The sequence below is a fragment of the Astyanax mexicanus genome, chromosome 25, assembly GCF_023375975.1.
Source record: "Astyanax mexicanus isolate ESR-SI-001 chromosome 25, AstMex3_surface, whole genome shotgun sequence".
NCBI lineage: Eukaryota > Metazoa > Chordata > Actinopteri > Characiformes > Acestrorhamphidae > Astyanax > Astyanax mexicanus.
Window position 1 is genome coordinate 21668205 of NC_064432.1, and position 27744 is coordinate 21695948.

The following is a 27744-nucleotide window of genomic DNA, read 5'->3' on the forward strand; positions in this document are numbered from 1 at the left end:
CAAATGTATTTGTATAGCGATTTTTACAACTGATGATGTTGCAAAGCAGCTTTACAGAAATGTGATAGCAGGACAGAGAATCAGACAAAACATGAACATACATACATACTGGAGAAGGAAGAATCCTTGGGAGGACCATCCTATCACTGGTCAGACAACTTTTAAATGAATGTTTAAAAAATAATTATACATCCACAGGTCTACTATATTCAGGTGAATAACAAAACCAGTGGAAGCCGCTCATATGACCTTGGATGTAATCTGTTTTGGAGAGTGAGCAACTAGTTTTGATGTTCTTTATTGACATTTGAGCCCCTTTAACAAAAAAACATATCAGCATTTGGTCCCATCAGTTTTTTACATTAAAAAATAAAATGTGCTTTATATAGACTAAGTTGTAAATAAACTATTTAAATTTGCAATAGTTATTAATTATGTGTAAAAAAAAATGATCCACAAGGCATTTTATTTTGGCTTATGGTTTATTATAGTCCAACTAAGCTTCTTTAATATGTTTACATTCTACTAAAATACATTCGTTTACAATCAGCATATATGCAGCTGAAACACTAGGGAGCCCAGTCCATCCCACATTTATTAACATTAACAATTTAATATGTAAACATTTATAGTCATTATGGCTTTTAGAAAAATGTGTTTTGAGGAGGGGGGTAGTGCACTAAAGGACCCTGTGTCGTGGACTAACCTTTTATATATATATATATATATATATATATATATATATATATATATATATATATATATATATATTATTTAAATTGTACAACTTTGCATGCAAAAAGCACACTTTTTTAGGCATGGCTAGTTTGGTCTTGTTGGTCATCTACATACGTAAGAAGGGGGTCCCAAATGTTCCCAAATTTCCCCTCATGTTCATATCTGATCTTCCCCATATGCAGTGTACTAAATATTAGTTCAATAAGCCAAGTTTCATATTTTGGTGCAGTTTCTTTATAGCAGTAAAATTGTCTTCTTGGCTATTACCTTACTAGATTGGATTGTTTGTATTGTAAAATAATTATGCAGTTCAATATCTGGATCCAGTTTAATACTGGATCAGGGGAAAGGGGGACTTTATATAATAGAAATGTTGTAGTTTAGGACAGGACCAATATAGATAGGATAGGGTGCCATTTTTACTCTTGCATTCAACACATAAAGGAGACAACGTCTGTATAGATTGATTGCTTTTTTCTTTGGGAATAGTGTAATCTATGCAGTACTTTGTACTGAATTAACTGATAACTTGAATTTATAGACCATAATTTTATACTCTCTAATGATTTTAAGCTTTAATTTTTAATACCACATTATTTTTACTTTTATATTAGTATTGAATCTTTTAAATATCAAAACTTTAGACTCCTCTGATCAGGGCTGGTACTTGTTCGTACCGGCAGGGCGCAGTATTGTGCTTTGAGCGACCCAGCCTTACCCAGCCCTCCTCTTCCGGGAGCGTTTGAAAGGGCTAAATTAGGTATGTTTTTTTACTGAACTCAACTCAACTGAAGAGCTGCATTAAACTCACCTGTAAATGACCACCACCGCGCGACGACTGTAGCAGCAGGAGGAGGATATTTAAGCCCCCTATACTAGTGCAGGTAAGGTCGGTCATCTGTTGCTCACCGTGCTGCACAATGGCTCCATCGCGCTGGAGCTACAACCCAGTATCTCACTGCGTGACAGTCGCTAAAGACTTAACTTTCTTTGACACGGTTTAATATTAGTCCTGAAAACTCGATTTAAGTTTTAATTCACTTTAGAGATTTCAGACTCGCGTGTGAACTGATAAAGTTTGTGAAAATGATCAACTGGTGGATGCTGTGAAGGAAAACTTCAGACTTGGCCTCTTCTTGTTGTTGGAATTGTCCGTTCCACCTTAAATGGTGCAACAGTTACATTGTGAGCGCCTCAACTGCTTTAACATTTTTAAGGTGGAACAGGCAATTCCAACTCTGAAGAGTCTTAAAAGTTATGCTGAATTGAAGTGAATTTGATCCTAATTTAGGATCAAAGTTATAACAGGATAGCTTAACTGTTAACAGACAAACTGTCAGTTTGTCTGATTTCGCTATTAATAGGTATAAAAATAAAAATATTGTCATAGAGCATTTATTTGCAAAGAAAACGTTCATATTCAAAGTTTAAGTTAAAGTTAAGATATTCAAATTTAAGAGTTCAGGAATCAATATTTGGTGGAATAACCCTGGTTTTAAATCACAGTTTTCATGCATCTTGGCATGTTCTCCTCCACCAGTCTTACACACTGCTTTTGGATAACTTTATGCCACACCTGGAGCAAAAAATCAAGCAGTTCAGTTTGGTTTGGTGGCTTGTGATCATCCATCTTTCTCTTGATATTCCAGAGGTTTTCAATTTGGTATAATCAAAGAAACTCATCATTTTTAAGTGGCCTCTTATTTTTTCCAGAGCTGTATGTCAACTGCAGTCTGCATCTCTTACCGTTGTAAGAACATTATTTTATAATTCCACCTTAAACGGTGCAGCAGTTACATTGTGTGTGCCTCAACTGCTGCAACATTTTTAAGGTGGAATGGACAATTCCAACTCAAAGTCTCAAAACTTGAGCTGAATTGAAGTGAAAATTATCCCAATTTAGTTTATATTGTTTCTAAAGTGGCCAAAGTTGTGATTAAACTAATTTTAACTGAAACAAAGTATATATATATATATATATATATGCTATTGTGCAGTTAAATGTAATTTTAATCAGTTTAATCAGCCAGCTAACTGTTATCTAACTGCTATCTAACTAGGAATGTTGATACCTCCATTTCAACTGTCCCTTATTGTTATAATATTATGATTATTCGATGTTTATAACGAATAAAAAATAAATACATGATAAAATGCTAATTTTTCGTAGCTAGGCTACGTGTTCGTGGCACTGAAGCGCACAGTTTCCTTATTGCTGCTTAAAGGAGCCGCGCGCTCTGACAGGAGTGATGTGACTTTTATGCGAGCTAACTACTTTTAGCACTTTTCCTCTACATTCTGAGGTAAAATATGTTATAATCCTTAGTTTTTTACAACAGACATACAATACATAGGTGTCCGTGTATGTTGTAAAGATGTTAAGTTGATAAAAGTTTAATAAAAGCTTAAATATATCTATTAAAATAAATACCTGCACCAAGTTATGAGCTTAGCTAGCTTCTTGTGACACTTTTACTCAACATTCTGAGGTAAAATAATTTTAACCTCTCAAATTTTACAACAGACATACAGTACAGAATATTGGCCATGTGTTTTTGAAGGTATTAAGTTAACGAACGTTTAATAGAATCTATCTAATAAAGTAAAAGAAAAGCACTTTTAAGTTTTAAGCTAGCTGGCTAGCTACTTCTGACACTTTTCTTCAACATTCTGAGGAAAAAAAAAATTAACCTTTCTTTTTTTTTTTTTTTTTTTTTTTTTTTACAACAGACATAACTTTACAATACAGATGTGTGGGCATGTGTTCTGAAGATGTTAATAAAATAAAAGTTTATATAGCTACTAATGTAAATGTAAATAAAGTAGATGCACTTTTAAGTTTTTATGCTAGCTAGCTGCTTTTGACACTTTTCCTTCTGAGGTAAACATATATTATCACCTCTTATTTATTTGTCACAGTTATGTTATCCAGACCTATGGGTGCGTGTTTGTAGTTGAATTGTTATTTAAAGTTTAGTATAGCATTATTATATTTAAATAATGTAACTTCTGTGAGTTTTAAGCTAAACTATCTGGCTAGCTACTTCTGAAACTTTTCTACAACGTTCAGCAGTAAAATAATAATGAATTATTTATTTTTCTTTTTACAACAGACATACAATACAGAAGTGTGGGCATGTGTTATGGACATGTTGAGTTAAAGAAGGTTTAATATAGATGGAAAGTAAAATAGCTGCACTAACAAATTCCTCTGAATTCTGAGGTTTTATAGCCCGCATGTGTTTGTAGTTGATTAGTAAATAATAGGGGTGGGAATCGTTTACTATCTCACGATTCGATTCGATTCCGATTTTGGGGGCCACGATTCGATTCAAAATCGATTTTTGATTCAAAACGATTTGAATTATAAAAATTTCTGCTTCTGGCTTATGAATCTTATTGAAAAAAAACCCTCCATAATATACACTGGTCCTGGAGCAGGTAATGTGTTACAAAAACAATAAAATGTGCAGGAATGTGGGTCCTCAGTGACAGAGGAATCACTGGGATATCACAATGACGTTAATGAACAATAAATAAATAATAAATAACACTGCTTTATTACCAGGCTACTAGCGGTGGTGTGTAGGTGACGCTGCTGGGCTGATGTGATGATAGCAGTGGAGCGCTAAAGTTCAGGAGCAGCTGCTGATTAACTAGTTAATTTTAGGCCGTTGTATTTCTTCAGAAAGGGGGCAGGAGGTGGAGAAATTAATTCATATGGTCCATTCCTTAATTCCTCTGTGATGAGGAGCTGAAATTAGCTCTGATTAGCTCATTGTATTTTTCCGTTCCGCCTTAAATGCTGCAGCCCGCTGCCACCTGTAGCGTTATTTAAGGTGGAACTGGAAAGTTAGCTAGTTAGCTAGCTAACAGTTACTGAAACTAACTACTAGCGATCTTTTTTATGCTTGTTATGAAGCATTCTGCCATAAAACATTGAAACTACACGTTAATCTAAGGTAATATAGTGCTTGTTCTGCCATCTTACCGGTGATTCTCAAACACCTAAGTTACGCTCTGTGTGTGTCTGGAAGATCTCCGTTTGAAAGGACAAGCGCTATCCCCAGGGTTGCCAGGTCCAACAAAAATACCCAGCCCAAAATCAGTCTAAAACCCGCCCCTCAGAATCGATTTTGGGACATTTTAAATCGATTCTGAATCGTAGTAAATGAGAATCAAGATTCTTATGTGAATCGATTTTTTGGCACACCTCTAGTAAATAAATGTTCATTATAGCTGTAATATGTCAAAATATATGTTAAGCCTTATATACCAAGCTTAGCATAGCATATAAAACAGCACACTACAGACACTAAACTAATGTAGGAAAGATAGGTGGAAATCTAGGTGAAAAAATGGATAAAGTTGGATGTTAAAGTTGGAAATTGCATCACATCCAAGTTAGGTGCAATCCAATTCATTGTTGCAATGATTAATTACAATATTGTGCTATTTATTCTTTTCTTTCATACTTGTGGTATGGAACATTGCTGTCAAAATAATTAGCCAATAATTAGGATGGAGTTTTCTGTTTTTACTCTTCTGGTCTACTGGTCTACTGTGAGCAGTCTGTAAGAATGTTTAATGACTTATGGTAGTCAAGTTTGCTGCTGGTCTAGGTCCACCTGTCCTGCAAGTTTAACTTGATTTGGGTTTCTAAACATTTCTATGAGGCTTTCACACGTCATGTAGTGATCAGTTATGTCGTTTTTTAAGAATAATGAATATTTACCAGTTGTTTTTATCTGCCACAGGATGTAGTTTATATTTAATTCCTTAATTTATTAATTACAGAAATTTTATGAAAATCTTGAAGTTTTAAGCAGCGTTGCCCCAATACAATACAATATTGGTGTTGGTGCTGATGCTGATGCTTGCATTGTACACAGTTTTAGATTGCTCGTACTGCCATTTAAATACAGTACCAGGATTGGTGCAGGTGCTTAAAATTCAATATCTGTTTTGGACTTCTCAATACAGTATTGGAGCTGAAACTGGCTCTAAATACAGAACTGTATTCATTCTGATATTGTCACTTGATCAGAGAGTTGGTATCTTATGGTTGCTTTCATATAGAATTCATTGTTCCCAGTGTGTCATGTTCTGCAGTGAAGAGGTTTTTTTTTTGTTGTTTTTTTTTTTTTTTACTTTGTGTTTAACACCGCCTTAGGATTGGGTGATGTAATAAGACTCTTAAAGAGGTTTGCCTTCTTTTTTACTGGACAGAAAAGTGAGCCGAGATATTCCTCTTTAATTCTTTACAAAAACGTCTGGTCAGATACTGTCCTGTTACTTAAAGCCCAGCGGCATAATCAGAGAGGAAAAAACAAATTGGCCATTTCCAGGTCAACGAAAGAGCAAAAAATTGCAGCTTTGCTCACTGTGTCTGCATTTGCTTGCAGGAATGTCAGAGGCTAGTTTTGAGTCACAGGAGAATGTCTCGGAGAAGGACCGATCAGACCCAGAGGAGGAAGAGGGTCCAGAGACTTCCAGTCAGTCTATAAGCCAACCAGAGGAGACACCAAACAGCCTCTCTGATGAAGCACACATGACTGAGATTGATATAAGTGACAGTAGTGAAGCTAGAGGCCTTGAAGGTAGCCATGCTGAGAGGGAGGCGGACAATGCTGAGCAGGCCCAGAGGTACAATAGTGGAGCTCATAAGGATGCTGAGGATCAGGCTAATTCCAAAATCCCTAGTACTGAAGCTTCGAAGGATGTCATGCCTACTCAGACTGGCATAAAGGTGACCCAATCGGCCGCCGCAGCTTGCCGTCGACCACCTTTGTTCAGTTCTTCTCTTTCCGCTTTATACTGCTGCACTCCTGCGATCAATGAAAATATTTGCACTTCTGTTGCTTGACTTTAGAAAACCTCATCTTTCGGTATCAGAGAGTGTGGTTATCTTTAGTAAATGAAAAGGTTAGTGAGAAAGCAAAGTATCAATATGAATTAAATTAATAATGCTGCATAAGGTGATTGACTGCTTCTGGGGTCTGTGATTAATTGTGATGTTTATATTATTATTATTATTATTGTTCCTTATTTTAAACACTTACTCTGAACAGGAAAAGCCTAAACTACATACAGCATTTTACCCACCTTGTCGCAGTCAGATGCAGATGCTGTCTAAGACAATGCTAGCCAAGACTATACTGTCTGAGGCATGTGCAAATAATTATAAAAGGCCTAATTTTGGCCCATGCTGTCAAAGAAACAATGAAACAATCTTTACACATTATTTCAGAATCCATATACTGAACTCTTTTAAACAAGAAATGCAGTCACTAGAATTATTTATATTTGAGTGTTTTGAATCGCACAGCTCTGCTCACTCTGCTTTTGTTGATTTTTGTTTGGGGTTTTCTCCTCTTTGTCTTCTTGTGGATTTTTCTGAAAATGCTTTTCGTTGTGTTTTTGGTGGTAGTGGGGTGAAAGGTGTTTGTGTGGTTATTTCTGTTATTAGTTGCGCTGTTTCGTTATTCCTGTAGACCAAAACAGAGTGTTTGTAAACATACAGGTTGGCAGTTCTTCCGGGTGGATAACCCGTATTCGGTCACGGCTGAGCAGTTCAAATGTAAGTATGGATAAAACAAGACTGAACCAAAATAGGAACCCGGTGATTTAGACAGTAGGGGCTGCCAATAATGTCAGGAGTGCCAGATATACTCTGTAGTATACCTATTTTGTCCATGACGACAAAGGGGAGCGTCTTTTAAATTTACTTTCTGGTAGAACTTCCAGTGCAACAGCAGATTCATTGATGTAGGTTACTGCCACAGCAATAAAAGCTTTAGAAGCTAATTAGCTTTTACTCTTCTTCAAATGACTAATATTTGAGCATGTCAGCTACTTATTTAGTAAACATCCACCAAAATGTCTTATGTTCATGTACACCCTTACCCAAAGAATTGGCTCCCTTTTAAAAAGTGTCTCAGTTTGAATCTGATTCACTTACAACAGCCACATCAGGAGCATCTAGTTTATCACACTGTAAACATTTAGAGCTGCTCACGGTCACAGTGTTTTATTATGTACTCTGTTACTAAAAGGGTCTGATATACAGTGTTTTGGTTGAATGTCTCTCTAACAGTTAACATGTTGTCCTCCTGAATAGTGAGTTGTCAGAAATATATCTATGCATAAGTCTGTGTGTGTCTGTGTGTGTCTGTGTGTGTCTGTGTGTGTCTGTGTGTGTCTGTGTGTGTCTGTGTGTGTTTTGGTCACTGCCTCTCCCAGTTATCCTCTTTATTATCCAGGCGTCACACTGCAGTTGAAGTTTACGCCATTGCCGGGTCTATAGGGACAATAACTGCCACGCCCCTGTAAACTCATGCAAGGAGAACAGCCTCACGCTAGTTCTACGGTCAACAGGGATCTGTTGCTCTATTGGCTTGGCACGGAGCCTGGCAATCAGTTAAATTCATGTAGCGGTAAACCTTAAAGGTCCCTTATTCTACCGTTTTTTTACACTCAAGCAGCTAATTTGTTAAGGAATATCCCATATCTGATCCAGCAATGGGTATAGCACATATCGGATAATGCAATGAAGATTAATCACTGACACACTTTGTTTAAGAAGAAGTGTTTTATGAGTGAAAATAATTTCATTAAATCTGTCTTAGTTCTGCAGAAAGTGGTTTGGTTTTGCAATTTGTTACTCATTGGTGTTTACTGATGAATGGATACTTCACCAGCATTTTTTTAATGTTTTCTTTATCTAAATTAACTAGCTACTTTTATAAGTACAAACAATGACCGTATTACCCTGCAAATAAGCAGCCTAAAAAGTCTGTGAGACTTTATTTTAACTTGTAGTTGAGTCAAACATAAAATTTTCATTAATTCTCAGCAATGCCGTGGTTTCGTAATACTACCACCCGATATACGCTGTAGGTTGGCACTTCAAGCAGAAGACAATGGCAGTCTCTTCAGCCTGGCTGATCGGATTGCCTTCGTGCTGCTTCCATCTTCCTTCTTTCATGCGTATCCAAGCAACTGAACTCCGGGGAGTTTCTTGGATTTTTTGCTACAGTATTGAGCCATCCAGTTCTGCTCACTAACTGTTTAATCATTATTGATCACAGTGGGCATTTAGTGAGGCCAGTATGTTGTTGTGGGGGTTTAGAGTTCCAAATGTTTGTGAAAGTATGTTCTTAAAGAGCACAATATGCCTCTCTGTAGGTGTCAGTAAAAGTTTTAATTTCTTGCAGGTCCAATTTGAATGTTTATAATAGTTTAAATTCATCCCTCAGAACATCTCAACGGAGGCTGACCTCCAACCATAAAGGCATTAGGTGGCTTTAAAAGATTCATGCAGTACGTCACTGGACACCATGCAGCGCTTTCACTGGACAGACACATGAGCAGCCCCACCAGGAGATTCAAATCTTACAGCCGTTTAAATGAACATGGCCTGTACTTTTGGTTGAAGGTTCCCAGTTGCAGAAAATGTAAGCGGTGCCCTTTAGTTGTGCTCGTTAAAGAATAAAATTGTTTGATAGTAATACAATCATTTTAAGCTTTAGGCCTTATCATTTTAAGTTTTATGTTTTAGCCGCACCCCTGCTGAATTGTTCATGTGCAAGAGGGGATACAGTTTGGGTTAAAAAATTCAAAACTACAAAAAACATTTTGTGAAATAAGGTGACTGTAAAATAGAACTAATTCAAGCCTGTGTTCACCAGTCTGTGTTCCAACATGCATCAACAGAGGGTGCGCTTTACACTTCAGGCTGTGCTCATGTGAAATAAAGAGGCTGGAGGCAGAGTGAGGTAAAGGCCCACAGTAAAAGTTGACACAAAACCTATCCTAGAACAAGTAGGTACAGCCACGCAGTGCCAGAAAACATTTAATGAGCCTAAAATCTGTAGCATTTTAGTAACCATGTTTCACATCAACTTCAGGATATTGAACAGTGTTACCACTGTTCTTTTTTGGCTCCTGGCCAAAAGTTACTTATCCACTAGGAAGAACTGCCAACCTGTATGTTGAGATTATGTTTTGTTCTGTGTTTTAAATTTTTGGTTGTAAAATATGTTTTTCAAGAAATAATAATGACCGGAAAGTTGAATAATGTTGTATTTGTGTGAAATTATTTTTATGAAACTTTATGAAATTAGTTTATGTTTTAGTTATCCACTGCGTTAAAAGTTCTTTAAAAATGTCAGTATGTTTGCATGAGTTTGCTGATTTAACTGTTGGGCTGCATTTGCATGAAGGTAGAGATGGTATTTAAATTCAGATGCTGGCCTGTCCTCTGACAGTGCAGTGTAAGCCGTTACCAAGGCCTTTTCTACCACTATGAACCCTGTGGTTCTTAGCAACCCCTTTAGTGTGCTATTTGTAGTGATCTTAGCTGTTTGGCACTGACGTAATGTCACGGTTGCGTTGCTTGATCTTGTTACCAAAGCCACTGTCTCCACCTTATTTCTGTCAGACTGCTGTTGTACACGAGCTCTTCTCTAGTGTCAATTTAGGTCAGGTTGTGGGTGATTAGCATTCATCCTTTGATTCTAAAACTGTGAAATAATCTGATAACTGGGTGGCCTGTGTTGAACCTACATTAAAGTACTGGGTATATAGTGATCAGTCCTTCCATTAAAACTACCTGTGTAATATTCAAGGAACAGTCGAAGGAGGTAGGCGACAAGGCCGACCACGGAAGTGCTGGATGGACGATGTCAAGGCTTGGACTGGTCTGGACATGAACAGGCTCCTGTGTGAAGTCAAGGACAGGCATCAGTGGAAAAGGACAACTGTGTCAGCATCTCTCATGCCTCCCTACGACCGCAGAGTGCGGTTACGGGACTGAACTGACTGGTGTAATATTGTGTGGGTCTCCCTTTACTGCCAAAAAAGCTGTGTCCCTTTGAGGCATGGCCTTCATAAGACATCCCTATCATGATCACTCTTGGAACTTGCTTAAGGTCAGTGCAGTGGCAGCTTATCAAACTCTTGTTGAACTAATCAATAACCCGGTGCTCTGACCACTGAGCCACAGCAACCACTAATTGAGAGCTGACAGCCATTGAGGTTTGTGAGGCTGAAGCCTTGTACTTGGGCCCATCTAGCATGTTAGCAATGCCAGTGACAGCACTAATGCAGTGATCTGGTCCATTGGAAATCGGTCTGGGATTCACTTTGAGTGAACTCTGTTGTGGTTTGCTGCAGGTGTGGAATATATCTGTCCTGTTGCCACGTGTGGGGTTGAGTGTTTGGTTCAAATGTATGTTTTGACTTGAGTTGTTACTTATGGGTAAGCATGTAATACTTCAGTGTTTCACTGTGTTTGTAAGCAATATTATAAAACGCTGCAGATGGTCGAAGCTTATTTCCACCATTTTGTGAAATTGTTGCACCTACAGTATTCTTTTGTTAGTTTTTGAAGAACTTCATTCATCAGCCCACTTCATATCTCTCAGAACACCTGACTGAATAGGTTCCTAACCATTCTGTAAGATCCAGAGGAGGCTGGCTGCATTGCATTGCAGTAGTGTTCTTTTTAAAAATATTGCCCTATCATAAATTATTCGTCCTATTGTACTAACCTTCGCACTGTGACTGTACCACGAGGTGGTAGTAAGCTGTAAAACTGCATTGAGTTTCTATAGTAAAGCTTTTATTATATTTGCGGGGTTTTTTTGGGTCATCATGACAGTTTCTAGAGATAATATCCAACTACAGCATCATCTTTTGTAGGTCATGTTGCCCATCCCAACCCCCAGGTGTTAAAGATTAACTTCCCTTATTGAAGTCGTCTTGCATATTGAGTCAAAGGGTAAGAGCTTGACTGAGGCTGGTATGGTAAAAAGTGTGAAAGTGAAGGTGGACTTCCTTTTTGTTATCTGATCTTATCTGTGTGAGGCTGCTTACGGGCAGTAGTTCTGGGTTTAGCACGTACATCAAAGTGAATCTGTATGAGCTGTACAATACAGCACAGTACATTACATGTTCGACAGTATCCAGAAAAGCTTTGTATGAACCTTTTTAGCCGTGTTAAGGTGTACTTTCAGCTGACACTGATGTTTTTTGTAGCATGTATAATCTCCAACATTAGTACCTGACCTCACTGATGTGTTTGCTGTTGTATAGAATGCAATCAAATCCTATTTACTGCAATTTCCCAACATTTTGTGGAATGGTTTGCCAGTTGATAAGAGAAACAACACTTTGCACTTTGAGATTGTTAAGGTGAGGTAAAACCTTGCCTGGAAATGTGGCTTTCGTCCTTGATCAATATCAACCACAATAGCACTGGTTGACCCATCTTTGCCTAAAATACTGTGAAAATTCTGATCAGCTGTCTGTGGAAAGGCAGGGAAGTGTGACAGCAGAGGAGCTTTTGGCTACATTGATAGCCCAACTTCCTCTGGAGGCTTTTTGTCAAAAAGGGATTGCCATGGAAACAAGTTTTGTGGTTTGAGGACATGGTTCATCAACTATATAATAACCACAAATGATGTTCAATACAGAGTGCATTATATTAATTAGTAAATTAGTTTTTCATTATCATTTTTCAGAAGTTTGTAACCAATTTGTGGGTGTTATTGACATATTTTCTGTGGGTATTATATTGTTTTTGAACTTATATCTTATCAACCGAAACCAAAAGAAATATATCGTTATGTGAAAGATTAGAAAAGCAGCATTAAAACAAAATTCTCACTGCCCATATTCCTTGTGAAAGTGCTCCAGCTTACCTGGTCAGCTTGAATCAGCCTTTCTGTGTACATGTTCTTTATCGAGTCTGGTACTTAAAATTAACTGTTATGTAACATGCCAGAGTGGTGGAGGTCATGAGGCGTTTCTGCTTGAATAGCAGCCTGCTCAAAAGTCATGTTTGTGTGACCTCTAACTGTTAGTGTGTATTTGTATGTGTGTGTAGGTGGCTATGGCAGAGGAGGCCCACAGAAGCCCAGCTGCCGAACTCTCAGTCACCAGCAACGGTGATGCGGACACGGGTCACGAAGAAGTGTTTCAGCGGGTAAGACTTGATTGTTAAGCACTGTGACTTGGACCATTTAGGTGTGGGCTCAGCAAAGGCAATAGGGATAAATTGGGATCTACACAGCCCTAGTTATGGAAGCTAGTTACATTTGACCCAGTGTTTATTTGATAAAATAATTTAATTTTGTTTTATTTTTGTATATCTATTGCTGTTTTAACAAATAGCTCTCCTTCCTCATATTTTAATATCTGTAAATAGTGTATTTCAGACTGGTGCTGAGTGCTGGTCTTAAATATGTATGAGCTCATTGGTATGTTGATTTTGATTGGCTGTTACTAAGACAGAAATATTAAACATGGAAAAAATCATGTATATTAGTCTAGTATCCTTGATATTCTTTTATTGATCCATAACTCATTCATGTGTGTAATTATTTGCATATTTTCTTTGAGTATGATGAAATGACCAAACATGCAGTCAAACGCTCATCTGTGTATCCAAAATGACTTTGTAACAGCAGTGAAATGGGCTGCTCTGGATGGTGACAGCTTTGCTGTGATAATTAGGCTCTATTTTAAGGCTCCTTATCAGTCAGACTGGATGCCTGCTGTAGCTGTTGACCCCCTACTGTCTGGCCTTCTGCCTTCCATCCATCATGCCAGACATGAGCCTGTTGCTTAACGCTATCCAGGAAAGATTTTTATTACCCTCCAAAGGCAAAGTCTACTGCTCCAGGCTGATCACAGATCAGTTAGTGATCTAATAAAGGGTTTCGTCAGCTTAAGATCTGTCCCATGGTGATCCTGTGGTTATCCCCAATGCCATCAAACAGTAAGCAGTGCCAGTGCCCCGTCTGCTTACTTTGCTCATTTAACTAACTGTTATTTCTAAACGCATAAAAATATCTGTGTCCAAATAAATGTAAACAGATGCTGCGTTGCCTCCTTGTTTGCTTTGGGTTATATTAAATCTGTCTAAAACTACTTCCACCATGTTTGAGTGCTAGACAGGCTACTGTAAAGTCTAGCTCTCTTTGTGAGTTAATGATGAAGCTACCCCCACCATGTGTGGTAGCTTTACTTTTAGCCTGGCTGCTCTTACTCTTTTCTGTTGATGAAACTACCTCCACCATGTTTTTGAAGGTTTTTTTTTTTTTTAGCTGTCCAGCTTTTTACTGCGAATTAAATTGAATCTGCTTCCAAACAGTGCTCTATTACACCACCAAGAGGGGAAACAAGTACTATATTGAAAGAGTGGGTTCTGTGACTTCTACACACAACTCAGTCATCAAATAATAGGAAGAATGCATTTTTGTGTCACACTTGGCTTTACAGAGACATAAGTTAATCATACTTTATAAATGAGATATATCATTAAGCTACCTTTGTTGTTTGTGAAGGATCTGTCACTTGGTGTCTCATCTGGACCAATCACATCAAACATGCACAGTGCACCAGACAACTATGGAATGATGTCTGAGGGCGTGGTTGAAGTAGGACCTCAGAACTCAGGTGCGTATCTGTATTCCTCAATACATGATCCATACTAACCAGCGTGCTTTGATTGCTTGTTTTTGTGATGTTTGTCTTTGTTTTTACTGTTAGTTTAATTACATTTTTATTTTAAAAAAAGTCTCAATTGGTTGTGTATTGAACAGAAAGATTGGTGTATAGCAGTAAAGCTAGATTAGCTTGCTATAGTTCGCTGACCAGCCTGAGTGATTGGAGACACTCCTGAGAGTATCCTCTTCACCGACAATCTGTTTATGTGGGTCTAGAAGCACTTCAGTTGTATGGCTGCACGTCATGAATCTCTACTAGCGAGCAGCAGGAAGAGCAGGCAATTTGAATTTGAAAAGCAAGATGTCCTCGTGCCACTAATGTGTTGTGTGTGTCTGATCTTTATTCATTTGCTGTCCCCTTTCATTACCGTCCCTTTGTCCTCAGTGTGTGAATAAGTTAGCTCGTCCCCAACCCTGGCAACATGTCCACTTTGGTGCTTATTGACGGTCTACCTCTTTTTTTTTTTTTTCCCTCTGTCTCTCACTTGTTGCTTTCTGCAAGTGTAGGTTGACATGATCAGGAATCCATTCAGTGCATCTTTTAACTACATGTATTAACCCAATATTCTCCCCAGTGTAGCTAACTTTAGCCTTTTAACGCAGCCACTAACTAGGACTCCCTCTCAATCATTTCCAGTGCCATCAACACAGGAGAGTGAGAACGAGCACATGCCTCCTCTGATATACGTGAAACTAGACACTGCTTCTTTATAGCTAACAAAATAAAGGAACAGTGCCAACACATTCGGAGCAAAGTGCCAGATCCCTAGGTCTGATACATCAGCTAAGGCTCGCAAGCGCTTGTTACCATCAAAATGGAAGAGTCACTCAGAGCCCCATAACAAAGTTTTAATGCTTCAAAAAATATGTTAGCATCATGGGAGCCCACAGTTCAAAATATACCACACGTGAGATTAGAGATTGAAATGTTATTAGAGATGTCAAACGCCACTTCTGCACATTCTTTGGTCAAGTGTCTTTAACTCACAGCTTTTTTTGACAGGAAGTCTCTGATATACTTCAAGTTCAAGAAATATCAGACTTTTAATATGGCCACCAACATCCGTGGTCCAGAACAGCTATAGAAAAGGCTACAACATTCTAATGGTTTAAGATTTGTTTTTATTAATGAAAGTTTGATGTCCTTTTAAAATGTGTGCATATTACAGCAAACAACCACTCAAAAATCATTTTCTTACCTTTCCTGTTTATCTGGAAAATAGTTTTGAATTTCTAGTGATGGTTCCTGAAAAATAATCTCCATAGTTTATCCAAAATTGTATGTTCTCCAAAGCCTACATCCTGGATATTCTCAAAAACTTTAACACCAGACAGCATTTTTAAAAACCTCCACCCCAGAGAGTGTTCTTCAAAACACACTCTAGATTGGAAGTGCTCTTGAATACTTCTGCCTTATTAACAATGCTTGCCTTGACTTTCCACTGCTGACCATTTCCAGGGTCAAGGAGCCAGCCCACCTCGCCCACCTCACCCACCGTAGCGCCCAGTCCTGCGGCGGCTAGCCGGCTAGCTCGCACTGTCAGCGAAAGTGAGGTGGAGAGAGAGAAAGGTACCACTCCTGTAATGCTGCAGCCAAGCCGTCCTGCTGAGATGCTCTTCTGCACTAACCAAATACTGGTCACTCTGCTTTACGCTTTGCCATAATGAGGGCTTGAAGTTCATTCAATAACTTGCAATGACATCTGTTTTTTTTAAGCCGAAAACGTCAGTAGCAAATTATTAACCCTCAGGTGGACACACTCACTGGCCTCCTTGATGTTTGTGTTAATATATTTGTGATAATGCAGTACATGAATATGGAGCATACTTGCTCTAAATAAATGCATACAAGTCCATACAAACTGGTATAAGAAGGTATCTCTTCATGCAGGACGAGTGCATCTAACTGTGCTGTCAATGACCCCACTCACTCCACAAAGCTGATCTTATTAGAGAATCCTCGCTCCAGTCCTATCACAATGTGGGTTTATTAGGATATGTTTGGAAAAGAAAATAGTGAGAAGTTGAAGTGTTACATTACAAAAGAGACCAATCACTCAACCCCACACGCAGCACCTGGAGCAGATAACTTCCACACCAGATTTCAATTGATGCCAACCCAAGACCACCAGTGAAGAAAACGCCCTGCTTTTCCTGCAACATATAACAAGATTGTATGTTACTCTCATATGAGGCTATAAAGAAGCCAGTTTAATTGAAAGGCTGCGTTCAAAGTCATTCCACTGTTATACAATAAAGTGTCTTTAGTTATGTCCTGAGTATCCATTGGTCAGTTGGAGCATCCATTGGACAGCATAAAACATCCAGCTGTTATTCATAACAAGAGGCAAAAAATGAGTTTTCATCTATGCTGTATTATCACAAATACCTTGTTAGTCAAAACAACAAGAAATATTAAAATTGATGAAGTTATTTTTCAGCTGTTTTTGTTTTCCCCTTTTTTTCATTCATATAAGGGCTTGACAGATGTTTTATTGCACTGTAATGACTGTATTTCATTGCTTTGTGGTGCTCCAGCTGTGGTCCGGTGACTGAGGATCACGTAAATCTGTGTCACACCTTTGTCTCCCGATCCAACTCTTCTTTGGTGTCTTTGGAAACTTTTGCATTCTTTCTCAGCTTGTAGCTGCTCTCACCTCTCTGAGTTGATGCAGCACATTCTCCATCTCTTGAAATTACTAACCTGTTTGAGAAATCATTCCTTGAACAGCCTTTTATACTGTGCACTTGCTTTGGTGCAATTCTGCATTCTCTTTCTCAAATTTTTCTTGGGATCTTGACACAGCTTGGCTGGAAAAATCTGTTTCCTTTTGCAGTTCTCTGAACTCATCTCGATTCTTACAGGTTCCTGCTCTGGGGAAACCATATACACAGCATATCACAATGCTTTGCTAAACAGCAGATGTTTGTATGTGTTGTATATCAGTCCGTCATTGCACCGACCCACAGCTCACAATATAACATCATCTATCATCAGTTCATCAGTTTTATTGCAGACCTGGAGACACACATTATGCCTTATGTTTGAGACCTTCTGTGCTGGTTTGTTTTTATGTGAAAGTGTTTTCATTTATTTTATAAACTGACATGCCAAAAGTCGCTATTTGTGCAATTGCAAATGTCCCATCCATCTGCCCCCACAATCAGGCCTTGCTCCAACTTCAGTATACCAGCCTTGACAATCAGTGTGTAAACTTTAGCTAAGTTGAGAAGAGGGCTGGGTAGAAGGCTTTCAAGGTCAGTCAGCCATGTCAGAACAGAGCGGTATATCTATTGTGACAGGAGAAGAAGAAATATCCTGGAGAAATTGCCCCAGATAGACTAAATCAGGGGTGTGCCTGTGCCTGTTCTTTGGAGATCTGCCACTCTGCTTAGTTGTTTACATCCAGGCCAGCTGATCATGGCCTGCAGAGGCATCCAAATGTGGCAGGTATGTTGGATTAGGATGGTGGATTCCTGGGAGCATGCTGGGGCATTACTCTTCCAGATGCTTTTGTATTGCTTCAGTCACCGCACTTTCACCAGTGGAGGGGGTGGGGTTATATCTCTTTAGTTTAGTTTATGCAGTTTTTACACCATATTATATTGATGAAATTGATTTAATGTGAAAGTGCAGAATAAACAAACTCAATAAACACTATTTTATGCAAAGCACGTTTTTAAAAGGCCTTAAATTGTTTAGCTAAGAAAAGGGCCAGAATATGGAAATTATGCTCTTCATTTGTGAAGGTGTTTTTATAGGTGTTTCCTCTTCTTCCTGCTCTTGGTCTGGCTCAGTGTTGAACATGTACAGCAACAGCTTAATTTCATAAACATAATGGAAGCCCTGTCTCAAAAAAAAAAAACCCAAAAAAACAAGGTATAATATGTTCCCTTTAATTATGCCTGCTGATTGGCTGATTCTAGACCTATATTTAAATAAATCCCTTTTTTTCCCCCCATTGGAAATAAATCTGTCTCCGATTGCCTGCATAGCTACTAAAAAGTCCTAGGCTGCATTCCAGTTCCTAATACTATAACATTTAGACTATGTACTAATCTTAAATAAGACTGTCCTGACTAATATAAAAAGGCTATTGAAGTCAGCTAATGCTATTAAGCTCATGTCCAAATGCTGTATTGTATGCGAAGTCGATATCTTAATTATCATGACTGGTCTACACACTCATAAACCGACCTGTGAAGAGTACACATTGTGGCTATTTAAGTATACACCACATTCACTCTTTTAAATGTACTACATAATCAAACATTATTTAGTATTAGTAATTAGTAAACAATTGGGACACATCCCTAGTTTTAAAACTTGGAGGAGGAGAAGGAGCGTGCAATTCTTTTATTCATTTATTTTTTTCTTTAACTCTAAACAGGCGATGTAAGAGGACAGCCGAGGAGCAGGTCGGTGGTCTTGGCTGATGACATGAAGAGCCCTGCCATGGAGAAACTGGAGCTGGTCAGGAAGTGGAGCATCAACACTTACAAAGTGAGTAAAAGACTGCCATTACCATGTTACCATGCTGACCTCGAGCCCTGGAGGTGAAGAAGAAAAACAGCATTATTGTCAGGAATGGAGAGGGTAGAGAATAACAGTTTCATTGTAATTGGGGAAAACATGCGGAAAGATCCTCTGAACGAACCAGTTTGTCTTAAAGAAACAGATTTTTTTTTATCTAATCTGTGTCTGCCATGTGTGTAGTGTGTGGCCGGTTTCCACTGTGATTCCAAAGTTTCTTCAGTTTAAAATAACTTTACAAACTCCAGCGGAGTGCATTTAAACACTGAGTGCAAGCACTGTCCACCTTGTAGATGTAAAGTCAGAGACAGGAGCTCCACAGTTTGTGTTTGTCATTTTCTGGTTGGTTAACTGCTCTTCATACAGGAGCGTTGCTGTGTCTGATACACATCTGTACTTGTAGAACTACGAAGTGCTCCAGTATGATCAGCAGAGCTGAAAAAAATGTAACAGAGTGTAGAAAGAACAAGGTGGTTAAAATATTGGGTAGCACTATTGCTATTGCCACTGCTGCTGAAAGAAAAACACTATTCTAGAAATTACTGTATTATTATAGGAAATTTGCTTAGGGTTCTGAGAAGGCTCACTTAGTTTAAATCATGAGATGTTCTGCTTTACCATCAGCAGCTGGAGTCAGAGATAGCATAATTGGCCCTGCTCACTCTGGGTGGGAAGATGGTGCTCTCTGCACTCCTAATGTGACGCTGTCTGGTGCAGGAATCTGTTAACTGATGTATCTAAGCTGAATATCTGGCGCTTTCCTCTGAGTGTGTTTGCTTACTAGTGATGCTGCATTGGCGGTAGCTGGGAAAGAGGCATAGTCTAACTTCACTTGTATCGGTGGAGACGGTCACTTATCCTTACCTTCCCAGTGTTGGAGCATGACAAGTGATTGGAGGGGTCCTAGTAAGGGGCTGGGTTAATTTGCTCAGCTAAACTTGTGGAGAAAATTAGGTATAGTATAACACAAAAGGATCATCCATAATTTTATACATTTTGAACTAGATATATGGAAGGTAAATCTATTAAATATTTAAATGGTTAAATGGTTGGAACAAACCTGTAGTAGCTAAAAATACACTTTTGAAAGAAGGTAGTTTTATCACCAGCACTAACCCAGCACTACTTTCTGTAAATAAGATCAGATGATCACACACTGTCCTGTGATGCTCCCTGAATGTTTAGTATATGTCAGTTATGAACATTTTGAGGTAAAATAAAGGACTGAGTTCTGTAAGGAACTTTACCCAGCTCTTAATGGGTATGTAACCCATACAATACCATGAGCTCTTTTGCGTTATCTGAGGATTCATGTGTTCACTTTTTGTAGTACCGTTATCTTAACTTTTCTGTTCTACGTTCCCCACAGTGCACTAAGCAGATCCTGTCAGAGAAGCTGGGCCGCGGTTCGCGTACTGTGGATCTAGAGCTGGAGGCTCAGATTGAGATCCTCCGAGACAACAAGCGCAAGTACGAGCATGTGGTCAAGCTGGCGCAGACGCTGGCCACTCAGCTAGGGCAGATGATGCAGACGCAGAGGCAGCTGGGCGACGCCTTTGCCGACCTCAGCCTCAAATCGCCCGAGCTTCACGTGAGTGGTGAACAGTAGCTTGGCTCTGCTCATTGCATTTAAGCACCTACCACACCTTTAGTTCACTGGCTTTGCTAACACATACAGCAACTACCAAACACTCTTAAAGAAGAGCAAGCATTTTTAGCCAAAAATAGGCAACTCTGAGAGTACCCTGCAGCTCTTTAACTGCTTAGGCATTCAGAACAAAGGGACTGCTGCTCAACTTGTCAAGACAAGGCCACTTCAAAGAAAAAAAAAATCCTAGTAAAGTGTTACACACAGGAAGTGATGTAAGGACCTGTAGTGTTAGCAGGGCTAGACCTAGCACAGGGGCTATTTTGATGCTGCACCTAAACAGTCACGACCAAAATCTTCTTAATTTCATGGATCTGCTGATGATTATGTAAGCACACAGATTTCCTTTGTATGAACACTGGCCAGTTGTATGGAATAACTGTATGTATCAAAAACATAACTATGTCCATCTGTGGCTTGTAGTGTGAGCTACATCAGCCAGTTCCTCACGGTCCTAGACTGAATACATAGTAATGGGTTTAATGTCAAGTACAGTCAGTTTGTGTACAGTAGCTGTCTCATTTATTTGTAGGAAGTACGTGCGTGCTGTGTCCTACGCAATATTGCTAAAATTTTCCAGTGATTAAAAAAAATAATAATAAATCATATACACTAGAATAGTGAGGACCACATACAAGGCAGTGACCTGTTCTTTAACTGGAAAACAATATACCATTTGTCAAATTTGGGACTTCTTAAAATGTTATATTTATACTAAATAATGTTTTTATTTATTTATTTTGCTGCATTAGTTAATTTTTGAAGATATTTTTTTACATTTTGTGTTTTGTTGTATTACAAAGAATATTGTTATGGCAAAAATACCCTAAAATATTGTGGTTATATTTTTTGGTATTATTGCCCACCCCTGGTGACAAGTAGTAAAGTATAAGTATTTTTTTTTTACTTTTATTTAATTGTTGAGGGACTTGAGAATCCGTTTGATAGAGGAATGTAAATAGTAATAAAATGTGCAGAGAAATCCATGCAAAGCCTCAAGGAATTAATTTCCTGCTGTATTAAATAAGTGTTCTGTGATCCACTTTATTATTTATACCGAAGGCAGCGATTGTGGCAGTCACCTTTTTATTCATGCATGGTTTATTGGCTGCTGCATTATTGATGCGCACTGAAAGACAGCAAATTTGAGTACTTTATGATCTGTTCACTGTGGAAAAACAAATGAGTCACTTTGACCGCATCTTCAGTTGTGGATGTTCAAATACAAAGTAATTTTGTATAAGCGGAACTAATATATATATACTCTTAAAGTGCAGTAAAATATTTTTCATATATTTACACATTGGGTTTGGGATTAAATAAGATCAGGGTGCAGTTTTATATGTTATCTGACAAACTAAGCAATATATTACTGGGATCTGTAAAGTAGTAAATCCAAATCTAGGATGTATTTTTTTTAAAGCAGTTGGATTGTTTTTCCCTCCAGTATAGCGAACGTGGGCTAGGTTAATGCAGCTAGTGGTACATAGAGCTATCTAGGTAAATACAGAGAAAGTTATCTAAAATCCATTTTGGTTTATAACGTTGTTTGCCATGGAAGAAGTGATTAAACTCGTCTCGCACTCGTTTGTGTAGGTTTAGTGTCCTTAGCCTGGCAACCCGAGTGAGCTTCTCACATCTGTGAAGGGATTGGTGGGGGTGACAAATCTTTCTGGGGCTTTGAAATTGGACTGAAATTGGGCCATTTCACACGCTAACACTCGTGTCCTATTGATTGCTCCTTTAAACCCTGTAGGAGGAGTTTGGCTACAATGCTGAAACCCAAAAACTCCTGTCCAAAAACGGGGAGACCCTTTTAGGAGCTATCCAGTTCTTTATCGCCAGTGTGAACACTCTTGTGGACAAAACCATTGAGGATACCCTGATCAACATCAAACAATACGAGGCTGCCAGGTATGATAAAAATACATTTAGGGCTTTTTATTTAGGTCAAGTTGTTTCCTAAATAAATTTTATTTAGGTCAAGTTGTTTCAGCCTATCTAGTACTTGTAGTATGTTGTGTAGTTGTTCTGATGTAGCTAGAACAGACTAATGCTCCTCCTTCTCCCTCTTCTGCAGGATCGAGTATGATGCTTATCGTACAGATCTGGAGGAGCTGAACCTGGGCCCTCGCGATGCCACCACCCTGCCCAAGATCGAGCAGTCACAGATACAGTTCCAAATGCACCGTGAGAAATACGAGAAGATGCGCAATGACGTGTCTGTCAAGCTTAAGTTTCTGGAGGAGAATAAGGTACTTTTTTGATAGGATCTAGGAGTATAACTTGTAAAGATTGGAGATTTTTACCCAGCTATGGGTTTAGTGTGATGATCAAAAGGCTGAAGTTTAAGCAAAACAACACCGCAGTTAAGAGATCTTACATCACTACTTAGCTCTGAGTGCTCCCTCTGGCAAGATTGTTTATCTTTTGACGTATATTGTCAGCTGTACATGTACACTGAACTTTAAGTGCTGCTTTAATTTGTAAATGGTCTCATTTTTAAATTTGCGTTAGTGACATTTACCTGAAGCTCATTTTCAGAGCTTTAACTCGTCATGTCCTGTATGGTTAAGCCCAATGAATGCTTTTGCATTTAACTATGCATTGTGGTTGGTCCATGCAACTCTGATTGGTTCCTGCATTTCCGCTTTGTCGCCAAGACTTGTTTTGTTGGTGTATGATGCTCACAATTGGGCTAAACTCACTGTAGCCCCTTTCACACATGCACAGTAAGCCAAAATTGTGTTCCTATAATTTGTTTCTGTGATGCTTTTGCAGAAATATTTGTAGTTTTAACTTGAATTTACTTTTTTGAAGTGAAATAATTAATACATAAAATTAATTGACATAATTTGCAAAGATAGCTTATAGTTTATAGAAAAATCTTGTTGCAAACGTAGCAGAAAACTAAAAGCACTGCTGAGCTTAACTAGACCACAACAGACCTGCTGAAGTAAATTATAAGGGTCATTGGTTTGTAAGTGTTTGTAATTCTGTAATTGTGCTATTTCTTATACAATATACAAAAAGTACAATGATGATTTGATATTGGTTTAAGCCAAATATTTCAGTTTCAGTGCATTTTAGTCTAATAGTATGCATAATTATACCCATTGTTTTTGTTTTTCTTTTTGTTCTTAGGTGAAAGTTTTGCACAATCAGCTCATCCTCTTCCATAATGGCATTGCTGCGTACTTCGCTGGGAACCAGCAGCACCTGGAACAGACACTCAAACAGTTCCACATCAAACTAAAAATGCCTGGGGCCGACACCCCGTCCTGGCTGGAGGAGCACTGATCCGTGTTTTACTCCATTATAATTGAGACAAGCGGTGTAATCCAGAAAGGAGAGGAGGCTACGTTGTCTAAGCACTCCTTATATACAAAAACTGAAAAAGTAAAAAAGAACAAAAAATAAGAATGAAAAAGCCTCTCTTCTTGCCCTGTCTCGTATTTTCACTTCAGGACACTAAACCTGTCAGGAAATGTAAAGAAAATTGAGTATGGTGGGAGGGGGGTGGGGGGGGATGAGCCCGACACAGAAATATTTATCTTTAATATTCTCTTTGTTCTTCTCTTTAAACTTTTGTGTGGTTTTTAAAAATGAGTGCTCCTCTCTTTTTGTCTGGGAGAAGGAAATTTTATATTCTTGTAAATGGGAGGTTGATGAGTGGTCTTGAAGAAAAAATATTTTAAAATCAGAAGACATGCACTTTGTGGATTATGAGTTATGACAAATCTGATAGTGGATTGTATAAAAAGTTAAACGCTCCATGAATGTAACTCCATTCCTGTCGCCACCTTTCGGATGTCCTCAAAACCTTTCCTCCGATCACTAATTTACTCTTACTTACCTCACAAACCAGAACCATTGAACGAAAAACGAGGTGTATTAAACCTCTCCAAGCTCCGCCCACAAACGTGGTGCTTTGCAACTGTAGCTTAGTTGTACGAGCTTCACAAAACGCCCGTTCAAGAATGAGGAGAAATCCTGTTTGAATATTAAATGCCAAATTAAAATAAAAAATTTAAAAAGAATTAAAAAACAGAAATTGTGGATTATGGAGATTGAACTAAAGTGTAGGCACTGTGTAGGGACTAATACTGACCTGTACAGTGTTGCAACAGCTAAGCGAAGTTAGCCTGGCAGCAGAACAGCACAAAATAAATATACATTTGAATAAAACCAATAAATATTTGTTTAATTAACTACATTTTTACTGGTTGTCCTCATGATCTCTAGTCAAGCTTGTTTAGATGCTGAAAGAAGCTACATAACAATGTAATTATGTAGTGGGCGGAGCATGGATGGGTCAGTTGCTAGGCTGCCTTCATCACTGTCTTTGATCTTGGAACCCAGAGTCTTTTATAGAACATCAAAAAGCTCCACCTCTTCCAAAACCGTCATTTCCATTAAGTGTGATTTAAACCTCCAAAATATAGAATACTTTAATATTTAATAATTAATAACTCAAACATGTTCAAATTTTGAGTTAGTTAATTTTTTGCGCTGATGTTCTGTAGTCAAGCTTGTATAAACGACCAAAGAGGCTACGAAACAATGTGTTCATGTAGTGGGCGGAGCATGGACAGGTCTGTTGCTAGGCTGCCTTCATCACCAACCCAGAGCCTTTTTATAAAACATAACTCCGCCTCTTCAGAAACTCCTCCTTCTCTAACAATACATTTTAGGGCTTCTCCTGATCTGGAGCAGGTGGAATACTAAGTTTTCAGAGGACAAATCATTGCAATCCTTTGATAGTTGGTTTTTAAACTTTTTCACATTTGATTTATTGACTAATCAATGAACTGCAGAGGTTGTTCAGGGTTAGCGAGAGGAAACCAGACCTTATCTTCGTAACTTTAACGTGCCTTTCTCTTGAATGCATCAACCATGCTCCGGTTTTAACTTGACAGGTCTTTGAAAACACGGGGCTCACACTGCCATGCTGTGGACCAACACTCGTACCTATATAAATGCGTAAATACATGTATATGAATACAGTATATCTGTACATACAGTTTATGTATAGTTCTAAACTAAAGACCAGCAATTCATTCATTTTCTCGTTTCTTACTTGACTTTTTCGTAACCACTCCTTTTTGCATTCCAGTCGTTATAGTTGTTATATTTGTTTGGAATTTTTGTTTGTTAAATATTTGAAACATAAACCAAATGAACTTGACATGGGAAACACGTGTTTGCACAAAGGAAAGACCAGGTCCTTTTGGTTCAGTGTAATGTTTCTGAATTTATTGGTTCCGTTTTCGGACTGAGGATAAATACGCAAATAAAATTCTGTTTAAAATTTCACTTTTTTTTTTTTCAATTTATTAGAGTATATAAGAAATAGGTTTTTATTTGTTTTCCTAAATTGTCTAGATTTGATATCTGCCTCTTACAATAAGAATTTCTGCATGCTGCAACAAAATGGGGTGGATTATATTATACCATAATATTGGAGGAGAAATGTAAAGATTAAATTTATTTTGTTCTTTTTTTTTTTATGAAATTCAGATTGTGAATTTCACATGGGGAACATTTTGTTTAAAGATGTTCATCTGATTTTCTATTTTTATTTTTAGCCTCAAACAGAAAATTGATCTGATAAATGTTACACTGACCTTTTTCCTTCTCTTTTAAATCAGATTTATTTTTTGTTGTTGGTGTGCATATGTACTTGCTGTGTTGAGGAGGAGTAGATATTTTCTGATTTTATTTTGTTTGTAGAGTTCTTTCAGCATATCCCAAAGCAATTCCATATTTCTCCATATTTCTTTAAGGCTTTTCCATCGTACAGTGCTCTCAATGCCTTTAGAGCTCAATTGAAGAATTTGGCATTAATACAATTTTTTTTTTCTTCTTATTATTATGACTTTGTTTTCTCCAATATGTACTGCATATGTCCTTCATTACTACTTCTACTACTATTATATACAATACTGTATGTACTGTATGTATGTACTGTATGTATAAGGGCTGCATAAATTTGGTAAAATTGGAAATTTGACTCGTATTGGTTTCGTCCCAATTGTGCACTACACACTAATACTTTAGGATACATTCTCTGTACTCATCCTAATAGTGTGGGGTTGGTAGATTATTTATATATAAATATTAATTTACTATCCTGTTTTATACTAGCATAAAGGGATAAACTGTTGCTATGCTAATGTACATCAAGTATGCTGGGCATCTCACAATACGAAATCATGTTATGTTGCCCATGATAGCGATAATATCACGATACTGTTATTCTGCAATAATTGATATATCACAACACAAATTCTCTACGATACTTCTGTGTTACTGAAGAGGATAAAACACTCCTAAATAAGCCTATTCATTTGATTAGTGCCACCATGTGGAGTAATGAAGCAGTTATTTTAGTAAGACAAATTAGGAGACGAGTCTAGCGTGCCTACGTTTTAATTTAAAAAATCCATATTTGATGCCCGCCTCTAGTGTCCATCAGAATCGCACTCAAAAACCAGCCAGTTCTGAATATGTATCATACATATTTGAGTAATCTTAAATCATGGTATTGTTGTCACTTTCCCCCTATACTTGCTTAAACATACATATCACATAGATAAAAAACTTTAAATAAGTATTAGTAATTAGTACACATTTGGGACAGACCCGTTATTTGCCCTTATGTGACCTTGCACATACTGCAGTGTGACTACCGCACATCCACTCGTGGCATTGAGTTGGAAAATTGTGATATAAAATTAAATATTGTGTAGCCCTTGTACGTACAGTATATCTCTATGTGCTTTAACACACATCCCTGACCAATGAGGTCTCTTCACACTGCAGCAAAAGTGCTTGGACCCCTGCGGTGGGCTCTTCCTTGAGCCTTATGAAAGGTTCTTCATTTTCAGTTGTTGTATTATTATTATTATATTATATTATATTTTTAATCAAATGTTATAACCACCCTCATGCTTCATTTAGCTCCTCAGTTCTCCGTTGGCAGCATGGAGGCACCTGCAGAGTGACCCTATGTGAACTGACACAATCTATATGTGTAATTTCCTGTATTTTACTTTGGATATTTTTGTTTTGGGCATTTATTTGTGGGAGGAAATTGAATGATGTAATTAACAGAGTTTCTCAGCATGTTGTGAAAGAGTTTGGGAGGAAAATAATTAAACTGTTTTCCTTCTTAATGCCCTGATGTGTCTTTATTATGTTAATTTCTTGGTTTTACGTCCTTACAGAGCCGGTCATGGAGATTTACCACCCTGGAGAATTTTGGTCCAGCACAACTCCAATTACGTAGATCATGAGTGTTGCCTTTC

At 38.0% G+C, this 27744-nt stretch overlaps 1 protein-coding gene across 5 annotated transcripts; it reads left to right on the forward strand.

Moving 5' to 3' along the window:
- Window positions 1-1446: 1446 nt before the first annotated feature.
- arfip1 (ADP-ribosylation factor interacting protein 1 (arfaptin 1)) lies at window positions 1447-27612 on the forward strand. Of its 5 annotated transcripts, none has more exons than XM_007230274.4 (11): window positions 1447-1622; window positions 6144-6487; window positions 7262-7318; window positions 12629-12727; window positions 14091-14202; window positions 15712-15822; window positions 18644-18756; window positions 20156-20377; window positions 22191-22348; window positions 22515-22689; window positions 23579-27612. In XM_007230274.4, exons 2-11 carry the CDS (start codon window positions 6146-6148, stop codon window positions 23732-23734), a joined length of 1545 nt encoding a protein of 514 aa, XP_007230336.3. In that variant the 5' UTR covers window positions 1447-1622; window positions 6144-6145; the 3' UTR covers window positions 23735-27612. The 5 variants fall into 5 exon arrangements, with proteins under 5 accessions (XP_007230336.3, XP_007230337.3, XP_022537756.2 ...); XM_022682034.2 differs by lacking the exon at window positions 1447-1622 and adding an exon at window positions 2953-3041; XM_007230275.4 differs by lacking the exon at window positions 7262-7318.
- Window positions 27613-27744: the final 132 nt, after the last annotated feature.

What these genes read in the sequence shown, in the direction of transcription:
- arfip1 (XM_007230274.4), top strand. Translation starts at nt 6,146, where the DNA reads ATGTCAGAGGCTAGTTTTGAGTCACAGGAGAATGTCTCGGAGAAGGAC. An exon ending in TGAGGTGGAGAGAGAGAAAG is followed by an intron (nt 15,823 to 18,643) that starts GTACCACTCCTG and finishes AACTCTAAACAG; the next exon opens with GCGATGTAAGAGGACAGCCG. An exon ending in TCAAATCGCCCGAGCTTCAC is followed by an intron (nt 20,378 to 22,190) that starts GTGAGTGGTGAA and finishes TAAACCCTGTAG; the next exon opens with GAGGAGTTTGGCTACAATGC.